The 12354-nt window shown below is 59.3% G+C and overlaps 2 protein-coding genes across 8 annotated transcripts in view; one reads left to right on the top strand and one right to left on the bottom strand.

The window, feature by feature from the left end:
* Positions 1 to 3840, bottom strand: part of pold1 (polymerase (DNA directed), delta 1, catalytic subunit) — a 38352-nt gene extending 34512 nt beyond the window's left edge. For 2 of the 3 annotated variants that reach the window (XM_088646431.1, XM_088646433.1), the window contains exon 1: positions 3017 to 3161. The gene's annotated coding sequence lies outside the window, so the exon portion shown is untranslated. Of the gene's footprint in view, positions 1 to 3016; positions 3162 to 3688 lie in introns of those variants that run through there. The other variant, XM_088646432.1, reaches the window with a different exon arrangement.
* LOC148654357 (serine/threonine-protein phosphatase 6 regulatory subunit 1-like) overlaps positions 3181 to 12354 on the top strand; it is a 37875-nt gene continuing 28701 nt past the window's right edge. For 3 of the 5 annotated variants that reach the window (XM_088646454.1, XM_088646453.1, XM_088646450.1), the window contains exons 1-5: positions 3181 to 3330; positions 4788 to 4906; positions 8051 to 8277; positions 9453 to 9651; positions 10990 to 11127. In XM_088646454.1, the coding sequence (XP_088502580.1) occupies positions 8051 to 8277; positions 9453 to 9651; positions 10990 to 11127 (564 nt within the window). In that variant the 5' untranslated portion in view covers positions 3181 to 3330; positions 4788 to 4906. Of the gene's footprint in view, positions 3331 to 4787; positions 4907 to 5302; positions 6069 to 8050; positions 8278 to 9452; positions 9652 to 10989; positions 11128 to 12354 lie in introns of those variants that run through there. The other 2 variants (XM_088646452.1, XM_088646451.1) reach the window with 2 other exon arrangements.

Here is a 12354-nt window from a genome sequence, read left to right as displayed (position 1 = left end):
GCTGTGCTCAGTACGGCCCTGACACACTCCGTCAAGGGGCGCTGTGCTCAGTACGGCCCTGACACACTCCGTCAAGGGGCGCTGTGCTCAGTACGGCCCTGACACACTCCGTCACGGGGCGCAGTGCTCAGTACGGCCCTGACACACTCCGTCACGGGGCGCTGTGCTCAGTACGGCCCTGACACACTCGGTCCCGGGGCGCAGTGCTCAGTACGGCCCTGACACACTCGGTCCCGGGGCGCAGTGCTCAGTACGGCCCTGACACACTCGGTCCCGGGGCGCTGTGCTCAGTACGGCCCTGACACACTCCGTCACGGGGCGCTGTGCTCAGTACGGCCCTGACACACTCGGTCCCGGGGCGAAGTGCTCAGTACGGCCCTGACACACTCGGTCCCGGGGCGAAGTGCTCAGTACGGCCCTGACACACTCGGTCCCGGGGCGCTGTGCTCAGTCCGGCCCTGACACACTCGGTCCCGGGGCGCTGTGCTCAGTCCGGCCCTGACACACTCCGTCACGGGGCGCTGTGCTCAGTCCGGCCCTGACACACTCCGTCACGGGGCGCTGTGCTCAGTCCGGCCCTGACACACTCCGTCACGGGGCGCTGTGCTCAGTCCAGCCCTGAACAGGGCGCTGTGCTCAGTCCAGCCCTGACACACTCCGTCACAGGGCGCTGTGCTCAGTACAGCCCTGACACACTCCGTCACAGGGCGCTGTGCTCAGTACAGCCCTGACACACTCCGTCACAGGGCGCTGTGCTCAGTACAGCCCTGACACACTCCGTCACAGGGCGCTGTGCTCAATACAGCCCTGACACACTCCGTCACAGGGCGCTGTGCTCAGTACAGCCCTGACACACTCCGTCACAGGGCGCTGTGCTCAGTACAGCCCTGACACACTCCGTCACAGGGCGCAGTGCTCAGTACAGCCCTGACACACTCCGTCCCGGGGCGCAGTGCTCAGTACAGCCCTGACACACTCCGTCACAGGGCGCAGTGCTCAGTACAGCCCTGACACACTCCGTCACAGGGCGCAGTGCTCAGTACAGCCCTGACACACTCAGTCCCGGGGCGCAGTGCTCAGTACAGCCCTGACACACTCAGTCCCGGGGCGCAGTGCTCAGTACAGCCCTGACACACTCAGTCCCGGGGCGCAGTGCTCAGTACAGCCCTGACACACTCCATCACAGGGCGCAGTGCTCAGTACAGCCCTGACACACTCAGTCCCGGGGCGCAGTGCTCAGTACAGCTCTGACACACTCGGTCCCGGGGCGCAGTGCTCAGTACAGCCCTGACACACTCCGTCACAGGGCGCAGTGCTCAGTACAGCCCTGACACACTCCGTCACAGGGCGCTGTGCTCAGTACAGCCCTGACACACTCCGTCACAGGGCGCTGTGCTCAGTACAGCCCTGACACACTCCGTCACAGGGCGCTGTGCTCAGTACAGCCCTGACACACTCCGTCACAGGGCGCTGTGCTCAGTACAGCCCTGACACACTCCGTCACAGGGCGCTGTGCTCAGTACAGCCCTGACACACTCCGTCACAGGGCGCTGTGCTCAGTACAGCCCTGACACACTCAGTCCCGGGGCGCAGTGCTCAGTACAGCCCTGACACACTCAGTCCCGGGGCGCAGTGCTCAGTACAGCCCTGACACACTCCGTCACAGGGCGCAGTGCTCAGTACAGCCCTGACACACTCCGTCACAGGGCGCAGTGCTCAGTACAGCCCTGACACACTCAGTCCCGGGGCGCAGTGCTCAGTACAGCCCTGACACACTCAGTCCCGGGGCGCAGTGCTCAGTACAGCCCTGACACACTCCGTCACAGGGCGCTGTGCTCAGTACAGCCCTGACACACTCAGTCCCGGGGCGCAGTGCTCAGTACAGCCCTGACACACTCCGTCACAGGGCGCAGTGCTCAGTACAGCCCTGACACACTCCGTCACAGGGCGCTGTGCTCAGTACAGCCCTGACACACTCCGTCACAGGGCGCTGTGCTCAGTACAGCCCTGACACACTCAGTCCCGGGGCGCAGTGCTCAGTACAGCCCTGACACACTCCGTCACAGGGCGCTGTGCTCAGTACAGCCCTGACACACTCCGTCACAGGGCGCTGTGCTCAGTACAGCCCTGACACACTCCGTCACAGGGCGCTGTGCTCAGTACAGCCCTGACACACTCAGTCCCGGGGCGCAGTGCTCAGTACAGCCCTGACACACTCAGTCCCGGGGCGCAGTGCTCAGTACAGCCCTGACACACTCAGTCCCGGGGCGCAGTGCTCAGTACAGCCCTGACACACTCAGTCCCGGGGCGCAGTGCTCAGTACAGCCCTGACACACTCAGTCCCGGGGCGCAGTGCTCAGTACAGCCCTGACACACTCGGTCCCGGGGCGCGGTGCTCAGTACAGCCCTGACACACTCGGTCTCGGGGCGCAGTGCTCAGTACAGCCCTGACACACTCCGTCACAGGGCGCTGTGCTCAGTACAGCTCTGACACACTCGGTCCCGGGGCGCAGTGCTCAGTACAGCCCTGACACACTCCGTCACAGGGCGCAGTGCTCAGTACAGCCCTGACACACTCAGTCCCGGGGCGCAGTGCTCAGTGGAGCTTAGCCCATAACTAAGCCCCTTCACACTGCTATTGCCTCAGGCGTTCACAGCCCACGACACGCTCTCGGGTCGTGGCGATGAGAGATACACGCCAGCTCATGAGCAGATCTCCCTGAGACAGACAGACCGCGTCGCTCCGAACGTTTAAAGCTTATCCGGGTGGGGCTGCACACTGGTGGGGCTGGGGGGGATCCCCACGACCTGTACGGCGCTTTGAGAGGAGGGTCCAGAAAAGCGCTGGATAAGTGTAAGCAAGTATTCATGAATTAAAAGATCCCTCGGTAAACACTCGTCAAGTGTGCTCAGCTTGACACGGCACGCCGCGAAAACGCTCACATACGCACGCCGAGGCAGGTCCGGAGAAACGCGTTTGTCTACAATCAGTCAAAAGAAACAGAAAAAGAAATACCTCCGCTGCACAAGTCGGAAAGCGCGCTGTGCTGCCTCTGCTCAACTCCCGCCAACTTTCCCTCTGTCTCGGCGTGACCTCTCACCCCGGCCCCCTCGTTACCCGGGAAACCCGCCTCGCCCGCGGCCGCCGATTGGCTGCCCCGGGAGGGGCGGGGGCAGGAAGCCGGCCTCTCTCTCGTCGCCCGCACGGCGGCGTCCGGCGGCCATGTTTGGTGTGGCGCCGGAGGACGACCGTAAAACTTTCGCCTCGTTGAAAACAGGACTGAAAACGGATGGGATGCGCTGTTCGCACGTCTTTATGAGCGCTACTGTGTAAGTAAGCACGCCGCAAGCTCTTCGCAGCACAGTCAGGTTCTCTGGGGATGTTTCGGGATGAAAGCTGCCAGGAGGACTATCGACTTCAAAGTGCTATAAATTGTTTGATTACCCGTCTCCTCTCTAGTATTTTTTTAAGTTCCTAGACTTCTCTTTTAGCTTTTTTTGTTATGCGAAGCGCACTGAGGTGCACTTGAATGAAACGTGCCAGATCAATTCAATATAGTGTTGTTATTATAGACACCAGCAAGGAATTGGCCTGAGTCTAAATAAAATGTGAACGTTTCTCTGCACCGATCGGGTTTCCTGCTGTTAAAAGTCGGAGCTCGCCGGAGCGCCAGCTCAGAATACACACCGTAGGGATGATGGAGTATTTCAGCCCGATTTACGGTTCCTATTCGCCATGTCGACCTGATGGGACTTGATAATGGGGAATTAGCTGCCTTTCAGCCTTCCTCTAATTGGTCGCATTTACGCAAGGGGCAGAACTAGAATCCGTTCTCGCCCCGGTCACCGTTGCGGAAGAGAGGGGCTTCGTTTACGAGTTCATTGATTTATGTCCCCCGACGTGTGATGACGTGAATGAGGATTTCTAACGCCTCTGAGTATTTGCACAAACCCACGTTTCGGTGGAGGTGCATTTAAAACCGGGATCAGGAGACACGTCTTTACACAGAGGGTGGTGGAGGTGGGGAACAAGCTGCTCAGCTGTGTGGTTGAAGCCGATACCCTGGCTTCTCTCCAGACACAGCTGGGTGAGCTCCTCCAGTCAGGACAGGAGGCTCTTCTGTACACAGAGGGCGGTGGGGGTGTGGAACAAGCTGCCCAGCCCTGTGGTTGAAGCCGATACCCTGGCTTCTCCCCAGACCCAGCTGGGTGAGCTCCTTCAGGCAGGACAGGGGGCTCTTCTGTACACAGAGGGCGGTGGGGGTGGGGAACAAGCTGCCCAGCCGTGTTGTTGAAGCCGATACCCTGGCTTCTCTCCAGGCACAGCTGGGGTCCTCCACAGCGAACTGCAGTGCCTTAATACACATCTGCACTGCACACTTTTTACACATTTTTTTGGTCTCACTACTACATATTTATTTTTCTGCAACATATGTATTGTTCTGTTGTCTACATTGTGTGGTGTTGTCTGCTGTACTGTGTGTGTCCCGAGAGATCAGCGCGATTAAGAATTCCAGTGTACACATAGCAATAAACTCCTCTACTCCAGTCAGGACAGGAAGCACGTCTTTACGCAGAGGGGGGTGGGAGAGGGGAACAGGCTGCCCGGCCCTGTTGTTGAAGCCGATATCCTGGCTTTCCGAGCTGTTTCCCAAAGGAAGCCAGGGTATGGGCCTGAACAACAGGGCTGGGCAGCTTGTTCCCCACCCCCACCACCCTCTGTGTACAGAAGTGCTTCCTGGCCTGATTGGAGGAGCTCACCCAGCCGTTTCATTCCAAAAAAACAGAGGCAGTGATCACTCAGTCCAGCTGACAGAGGGGCCGGAGGCAGCTTGAAGTTCTTCTCTTTGCGCAGGAGGGAGGGATATGCGCCGGGCAGGCACATGTGCCGCGTTTTAAATCACAGGTACTTCACTCGCATTACTTCAAAACGTGTAGGAGTCCCGGACGCGTCCCCGCCTCATCTTTGAAAGGTTTTTGAGAAATTTGACTGACGTCGCACGACTAAGGGGGGGGGGGGACAAAAAAAAATCAATTTCAAGATCAAATGTCAATTTTAACTTTGATGCATAAAACATTTAGGGGACGTTATCCACCCACAGGAAAACGAGCTTGTTTTCGGGAAGTTCTTTACTGAGCCGCTGTTACTATGGCGAACCACGCAATGCTCCTTCGGGGTGCAGAATTAACTATATTTAATTACTTAGCGGAAACACCGTCGCCTTGGCGACTGTGTCTGTGGAGAGACACCGTAGAAACGACCCTCCTTGAGATAGAGCTACGGGGCAACCGGTAGGTTTCTAGGCGCGCTGGGGATTGTGGGACACAGGCGGACCGGCTCCCAGTCCGGTTCTCGTACCAACAGAAACGGACACCAAAAATCCGCAAGAAAGGGATCGTTTCTGGACGGATCGGGCTCAGGCTTCGTGGCTCAACTGGTCCGGACTCAGCGACGCAGTCCCGGACTTCTAGGGCGGCGGGGCAATCTCTTCCCCCCCCTCCACTCGAGGGGCGGCACTAAGACCCAGCGGCCTAGCGGAGCCTCGGCGTTTCCTGCGGCTCGCCGGCGGGCAGGGGGGGGCACGACAGCCGGGGCAGCGGAGGGGGAAGTTGACGGGGGAGGGGGAGGCGGAAACGGAGAAAGGTAGAGGCGAGCGAAGGCAGGGGGGTTTGCCGCTCACCTGGGCGGGATACTGTGATACTCCGAGCCAGCGGACAGGCGATTTGGGGAGGTGGGGAAGGACATTCTTGAGACCCAGGAGATCGGAGTTCCTGCTCGGCGCCTCCGCCTGCTGGGGAGGTATCGAGGCGAGACCCGTGTGAGACCTCAGCCGGGGCTGGGGCACGCCGTTTAAAGGGTGCAGCGATGTGATAGCGAGTTCGCTGCCGCTGGGAGTCGCGCCGTCAGCCCGCCGGAGGACACGGCGATCGCCCCGCCAGCCGAGGACTTCTCCCCCGTGTGCGAGAAATGGTCGCGGCCGGGGCCCCGTGAAGGCGGCGGGGCTCTGCGGGTACCGGCTGTCACACGGCCGCAACGGGGCCTCGTCGGCCCCGACGCTGAGATCAAGGTGAGACGGGTCTCTGACAGCCCCTCAGCCCGCACGGCTCTCCGGTTTAGAATTTGTTACCCCGTATGCAGGCTTCGACCTCGGCCCCCCGGTGAGAAATCCGTCAGAGACTCTGGTTTTCAAAGTTAGTGAAGTTCTTGCGCTGTGTCTGTATGAACCCCTCTCTCTCTCAGTGCAGTGTTAATGTACTGGAGTGTCCAGTCAGTGTGTCTGTATTAACCCCTCTCTCTCTCAGTGCAGTGTTAATGTACTGGAGTGTCCAGTCAGTGTGTCTGTATGAACCCCTCTCTCTCTCAGTGCAGTGTTAATGTACTGGAGTGTCCAGTCAGTGTGTCTGTATGAACCCCTCTCTCTCTCAGTGCAGTGTTAATGTACTGGAGTGTCCAGTCAGTGTGTCTGTATGAACCCCTCTCTCTCTCAGTGCAGTGTTAATGTACTGGAGTGTCCAGTCAGTGTGTCTGTATGAACCCCTCTCTCTCTCAGTGCAGTGTTAATGTACTGGAGTGTCCAGTCAGTGTGTCTGTATGAACCCCTCTCTCTCTCAGTGCAGTGTTAATGTACTGGAGTGTCCAGTCAGTGTGTCTGTATGAACCCCTCTCTCTCTCAGTGCAGTGTTAATGTACTGGAGTGTCCAGTCAGTGTGTCTGTATGAACCCCTCTCTCTCTCTCTCAGTGCAGTGTTCATGTACTGGAGTGTCCAGTCAGTGTGTGTGTATTAACCCCTCTCTCTCTCAGTGCAGTGTTAATGTACTGGAGTGTCCAGTCAGTGTGTCTGTATGAACCCCTCTCTCTCTCAGTGCAGTGTTAATGTACTGGAGTGTCCAGTCAGTGTGTCTGTATGAACCCCTCTCTCTCTCTCTCAGTGCAGTGTTAATGTACTGGAGTGTCCAGTCTGTGTGTCTGTATGAACCCCTCTCTCTCTCAGTGCAGTGTTAATGTACTGGAGTGTCCAGTCAGTGTGTCTGTATGAACCCCTCTCTCTCTCAGTGCAGTGTTAATGTACTGGAGTGTCCAGTCAGTGTGTCTGTATGAACCCCTCTCTCTCTCAGTGCAGTGTTAATGTACTGGAGTGTCCAGTCAGTGTGTCTGTATGAACCCCTCTCTCTCTCAGTGCAGTGTTCATGTACTGGAGTGTCCAGTCAGTGTGTGTGTATTAACCCCTCTCTCTCTCAGTGCAGTGTTAATGTACTGGAGTGTCCAGTCAGTGTGTCTGTATGAACCCCTCTCTCTCTCAGTGCAGTGTTAATGTACTGGAGTGTCCAGTCAGTGTGTCTGTATGAACCCCTCTCTCTCTCTCTCAGTGCAGTGTTAATGTACTGGAGTGTCCAGTCTGTGTGTCTGTATTAACCCCTCTCTCTCTCAGTGCAGTGTTAATGTACTGGAGTGTCCAGTCAGTGTGTCTGTATTAACCCCTCTCTCTCTCAGTGCAGTGTTAATGTACTGGAGTGTCCAGTCAGTGTGTCTGTATTAACCCCTCTCTCTCTCAGTGCAGTTAATGTACTGGAGTGTCCAGTCAGTGTGTCTGTATTAACCCCTCTCTCTCTCAGTGCAGTGTTCATGTACTGGAGTGTCCAGTCAGTGTGTCTGTATTAACCCCTCTCTCTCTCAGTGCAGTGTTAATGTACTGGAGTGTCCAGTCAGTGTGTCTGTATTAACCCCTCTCTCTCTCAGTGCAGTTAATGTACTGGAGTGTCCAGTCAGTGTGTCTGTATTAACCCCTCTCTCTCTCAGTGCAGTGTTAATGTACTGGAGTGTCCAGTCAGTGTGTCTGTATGAACCCCACTCTCTCTCAGTGCAGTGTTAATGTACTGGAGTGTCCAGTCAGTGTGTCTGTATTAACCCCTCTCTCTCTCAGTGCTGTGTAAATGTAATGGAGTGTCCAGTCAGTGTGTCTGTATTGACCCCTCTCTCTCTCAGTGCAGTGTTAATGTACTGGAGTGTCCAGTCAGTGTGTGTATTGACCCTGCCCTTCTCGCTCTCAGATGTTCTGGAAGTTCGAGCTGTCCTCAGTGTCCCAGCTGGACACTATCCTGTCCCGGGACGATGTCACTCTGTCGGAGGTGCTGGACGAGGACGATGTGCTCCAGGAGTGCAAGGTCAACAACCGCCGGCTGCTGCAGTTCCTCATCCTGCCACACAACATGAGGGCGCTAGTGAGCCACGTCACCCAGGAGCCCCCCGCAGAGCTGGAGGAGAGAGTGAGATACAAGTGAGCAGACCTGTTTCTCTGCCTCCCGCCCGCCTTCCTGCTCCTGGGCTCTGTGTTTCACTCTCGATTGTACCCTTTGTCCTTCCCTGTTCTGTGTCTTCTCTCTGTATTCCCTGCCTTCTCTCCCTGGAGTGGGAATTTGTGCCCGTTTCCCTGAGGTCTGGAAAACCATAGCTCTGGTCTTGTAGTAATAATAATAATAATAATAATTGCTTACATTTATATAGCGCTTTTCTGGACACTCCACTCAAAGCGCTTTAGAGGTAATGGGGATCCCCTCCAACCCCACCAGTGTGCAGCCCCACCTGGATGATGCTCCAGTCCTCTCCCACACACCAGCTCTCAGTGGGGAGGAGAGCAGAGGGATGGAGCCAGTTCAGAGAGGGGGGTTATTAGGAGGCCATGATTGATAAAGGCCGATGGGAAATTTGGCCAGGACACTGGGGTAACACCCCTACTCTTGTCGAGAGACACCCCGGGATTGTTAATGACCACAGAGAGTCAGGACCCCGGTTTGACGTCTCATCCGAAGGACGGCGCCTGTTTACAGTCTAGTGTCCCCTTCACTATACTGGGGCATGAGGACCCACACAGACCGCAGGGTGAGAGCGCCCCCTGCTGGCCCCACTCACACCTCTCCCAGCAGCAGCCTCAGCTTTCCCAGGAGTCTCCCCTCCAGGTACTGGCCAGGCTCCCACCTGCTGGGCTCCAGTGGGGTGTGTGAGCTGGGAGCTGCAGGGCGATCTGGCTGCTTGTCCAGATTGACTGCCAGCCAGCGCAGTGTCAGTTTGTCTAGTTAGCCCTGGTCTCTGCTCGCAGTGTTGATCCTCATAGATCTGTTTCAGGGGCTCCCAGAGTGCTTCACATGAGTGTCCTGTACATGAAGAGGGGTGGACATGTCCCTGGCCGCTGTGCGCAGCTCAGGCGGGGGGGGGCAGGGGGGGGTGAGTTCTTGTGAAAACACGGGGGGGCCCCGACTGCTCCGGGCCGGAGGGGAGTTGGCGATCGGCGCCTGGGGGGGTCTCCGGACCCCCGTTGTCGGAGTTGTCCGATCAGCGCGCCGGGCCCCGGGCTGGGGGGGGCTCCTTCTTCAGAAGGAACAGCGCCCCCTGCTGGTCGCCCGGCGCCGCTGGGTCCCGATCTGCCCCGTCACCTTTCCTTCCTTTCCCCCGCAGGTACAGCAACGTGTCCTGCGAGGTGCTCACCAGCGACGTGTCCCAGATCACGGACGCGCTGGGGGACAGCGAGCCCCTGCTCTCCCAGCTGTACTCCTTCCTCCGGCCTGAGGGGGGCGCTGCCTCCGGCCTCAACCCCCTGCTGGCCTCCTTCTTCAGCAGGGTGATGGGCCTGCTCATCTCGCGCAAGACGGAGAGGGTGAGGGGGGGGCCGGTTCTGCTCCGGGTGGTGGTCATGGCGCTGCTGCCTTGCGGCGCTGGGGCCCTGGGTTCGAGTCCTGGGGTGCCGTCTGTGTGGGGTTGGCGTGTTCCCGCTGTGTTCTTGTGGGTTTCCTCCCACAGTCCAGAGACATACTGGAGGGTTGAGTGAGAACTGGTGTGTGTCCTGTGATGGACTGGCCCTGGTGTGAGTGTGTGTGTGTGTGTCCTGTGATGGACTGGCCCTGGTGTGAGTGTGTGTGTGTGTGTCCTGTGATGGACTGGCCCTGGTGTGTGTGTGTGTGTGTGTGTGTGTGTGTGTGTGTGTGTGTGTGTGTGTGTGTCCTGTGATGGACTGGCCCTGGTGTGAGTGTGTGTGTGTGTCCTGTGATGGACTGGCCCTGGTGTGAGTGTGTGTGTGTGTCCTGTGATGGACTGGCCCTGGTGTGTGTGTGTGTGTGTCCTGTGATGGACTGGCCCTGGTGTGTGTGTGTGTGTGTCCTGTGATGGACTGGCCCTGGTGTGAGTGTGTGTGTGTGTCCTGTGATGGACTGGCCCTGGTGTGAGTGTGTGTGTGTGTGTGTCCTGTGATGGACTGGCCCTGGTGTGTGTGTGTGTGTCCTGTGATGGATTGGCCCTGGTGTGAGTGTGTGAGTGTGTGTGTCCTGTGATGGACTGGCCCTGGTGTGAGTGTGTGTGTGTGTGTCCTGTGATGGACTGGCCCTGGTGTGAGTGTGTGTGTGTGTCCTGTGATGGACTGGCCCTGGTGTGAGTGTGTGTGTGTGTCCTGTGATGGACTGGCCCTGCTGTGAGTGTGTGTGTGTGTGTGTGTGTGTGTGTGTGTGTGTGTGTGTGTGTGTCCTGTGATGGACTGGCCCTGGTGTGTGTGTGTGTGTGTGTCCTGTGATGGACTGGCCCTGGTGTGTGTGTGTGTGTCCTGTGATGGACTGGCCCTGGTGTGAGTGAGTGTGTGTGTGTGTGTGTCCTGTGATGGACTGGCCCTGGTGTGAGTGTGTGTGTGTCCTGTGATGGACTGGCCCTGGTGTGTGTGTGTGTGTGTCCTGTGATGGACTGGTCCTGGTGTGTGTGTGTCCTGTGATGGACTGGCCCTGCTGTGTGTGTGTGTCTGTATGTGTGTGTGTGTGTGTGTGTGTGTCTGTGTGTGTGTCCTGTGATGGACTGGCCCTGGAGTGTGTGTGTGTGTCCTGTGATGGACTGGCCCTGGAGTGTGTGTGTGTGTCCTGTGATGGACTGGCCCTGGAGTGTGTGTGTGTGTGTGTGTGTGAGTGTGTGTGTGTCCTGTCCACGGCTCTCACCGGCTCCCCCTGCTGTGCCGCAGATCGTCTCGTTCCTCCGTCAGAAGGAGGGCTTCATCGACCTCCTGCTCCGGCACATCGGCACCTCGGCCATCATGGACCTGTTGCTGCGGCTGCTGACCTGCGTGGAGCAGCCAGAGCTCCGGCAGGAGATCCTCACCGTGAGTCTGCCGGCTGTGCCGTCCGGGAGGGGAGGCGCCGCGAGTCCGCGGTACAGTGGGCTCCGGGAGGGGAGACTCCGCGAGTCCGCGGTACAGTGGACTCCGGGAGGGGAGGCGCCACGAGTCCGCGGTACAGTGGGCTGTGCCGTCCGGGAGGGGAGACGCCGCGAGTCCGCGGTACAGTGGGCTGTGCCGTCCGGGAGGGGAGACGCCGCGAGCCCGCGGTACAGTGGGCTGTGCCTCTGGGAGGGGAGACGCCGCGAGTCCGCGGTACAGTGGGCTGTGCCTCTGGGAGGGGAGACGCCGCGAGTCCGCGGTACAGTGGGCTGTGGGAGTACAGGGAGGGGAGGCGCCGCGAGTCCGCGGTACAGTGGGCTGTGCCGTCTGGGAGGGGAGACGCCGCGAGTCCGCGGTACAGTGGGCTGTGCCGTCCGGGAGGGGAGACGCCGCGAGTCCGCGGTACAGTGGGCTGTGCCTCTGGGAGGGGAGACGCCGCGAGTCCGCGGTACAGTGGGCTGTGCCCTCCGGGAGGGGAGACGCCGCGAGTCCGCGGTACAGTGGGCTGTGCCGTCTGGGAGGGGAGACGCCGCGAGCCCGCGGTACAGTGGGCTGTGCCCTCCGGGAGGGGAGACGCCGCGGGTCCGCGGTACAGTGGGCTGTGCCCTCCGGGAGGGGAGACGCCGCGAGTCCGCGGTACAGTGGGCTGTGGGAGTACAGGGAGGGGAGACGCCGCGAGTCCGCGGTACAGTGGGCTGTGCCCTGCGGGAGGGGAGACGCTGCGAGTCCGCGGTACAGTGGGCTGTGCCCTCCGGGAGGGGAGACGCCGCGAGTCCGCGGTACAGTGGGCTGTGAGAGTACAGGGAGGGGAGGCGCAGCGAGTCCGCGGTACAGTGGGGTGTGGGAGTACAGGGAGGGGAGGCGCCGCGAGTCCGCGGTACAGTGGGCTGTGCCGTCTGGGAGGGGAGACGCCGCGAGCCTGCGGTACAGTGGGCTGTGGGAGTACAGGGAGGGGAGGCGCCGCGAGTCCGCGGTACAGTGGGCTGTGGGAGTACAGGGAGGGGAGACGCCGCGAGTCCGCGGTACAGTGGGCTGTGGGAGTACAGGGAGGGGAGGCGCCGCGAGTCCGCGGTACAGTGGGCTGTGGGAGTACAGGGAGGGGAGACGCCGCGAGTCCGCGGTACAGTGGGCTGTGCCCTCCGGGAGGGGAGACGCCGCGAGTCCGCGGTA

The sequence above is a fragment of the Lepisosteus platostomus genome, chromosome 9, assembly GCF_059453375.1.
Source record: "Lepisosteus platostomus isolate fLepPlt1 chromosome 9, fLepPlt1.hap1, whole genome shotgun sequence".
Classification (NCBI taxonomy): Eukaryota; Metazoa; Chordata; class Actinopteri; order Semionotiformes; family Lepisosteidae; genus Lepisosteus; species Lepisosteus platostomus.
Note: the sequence above shows the minus strand (reverse complement) of the source record. Positions and strands in the feature narration are given on the sequence as shown.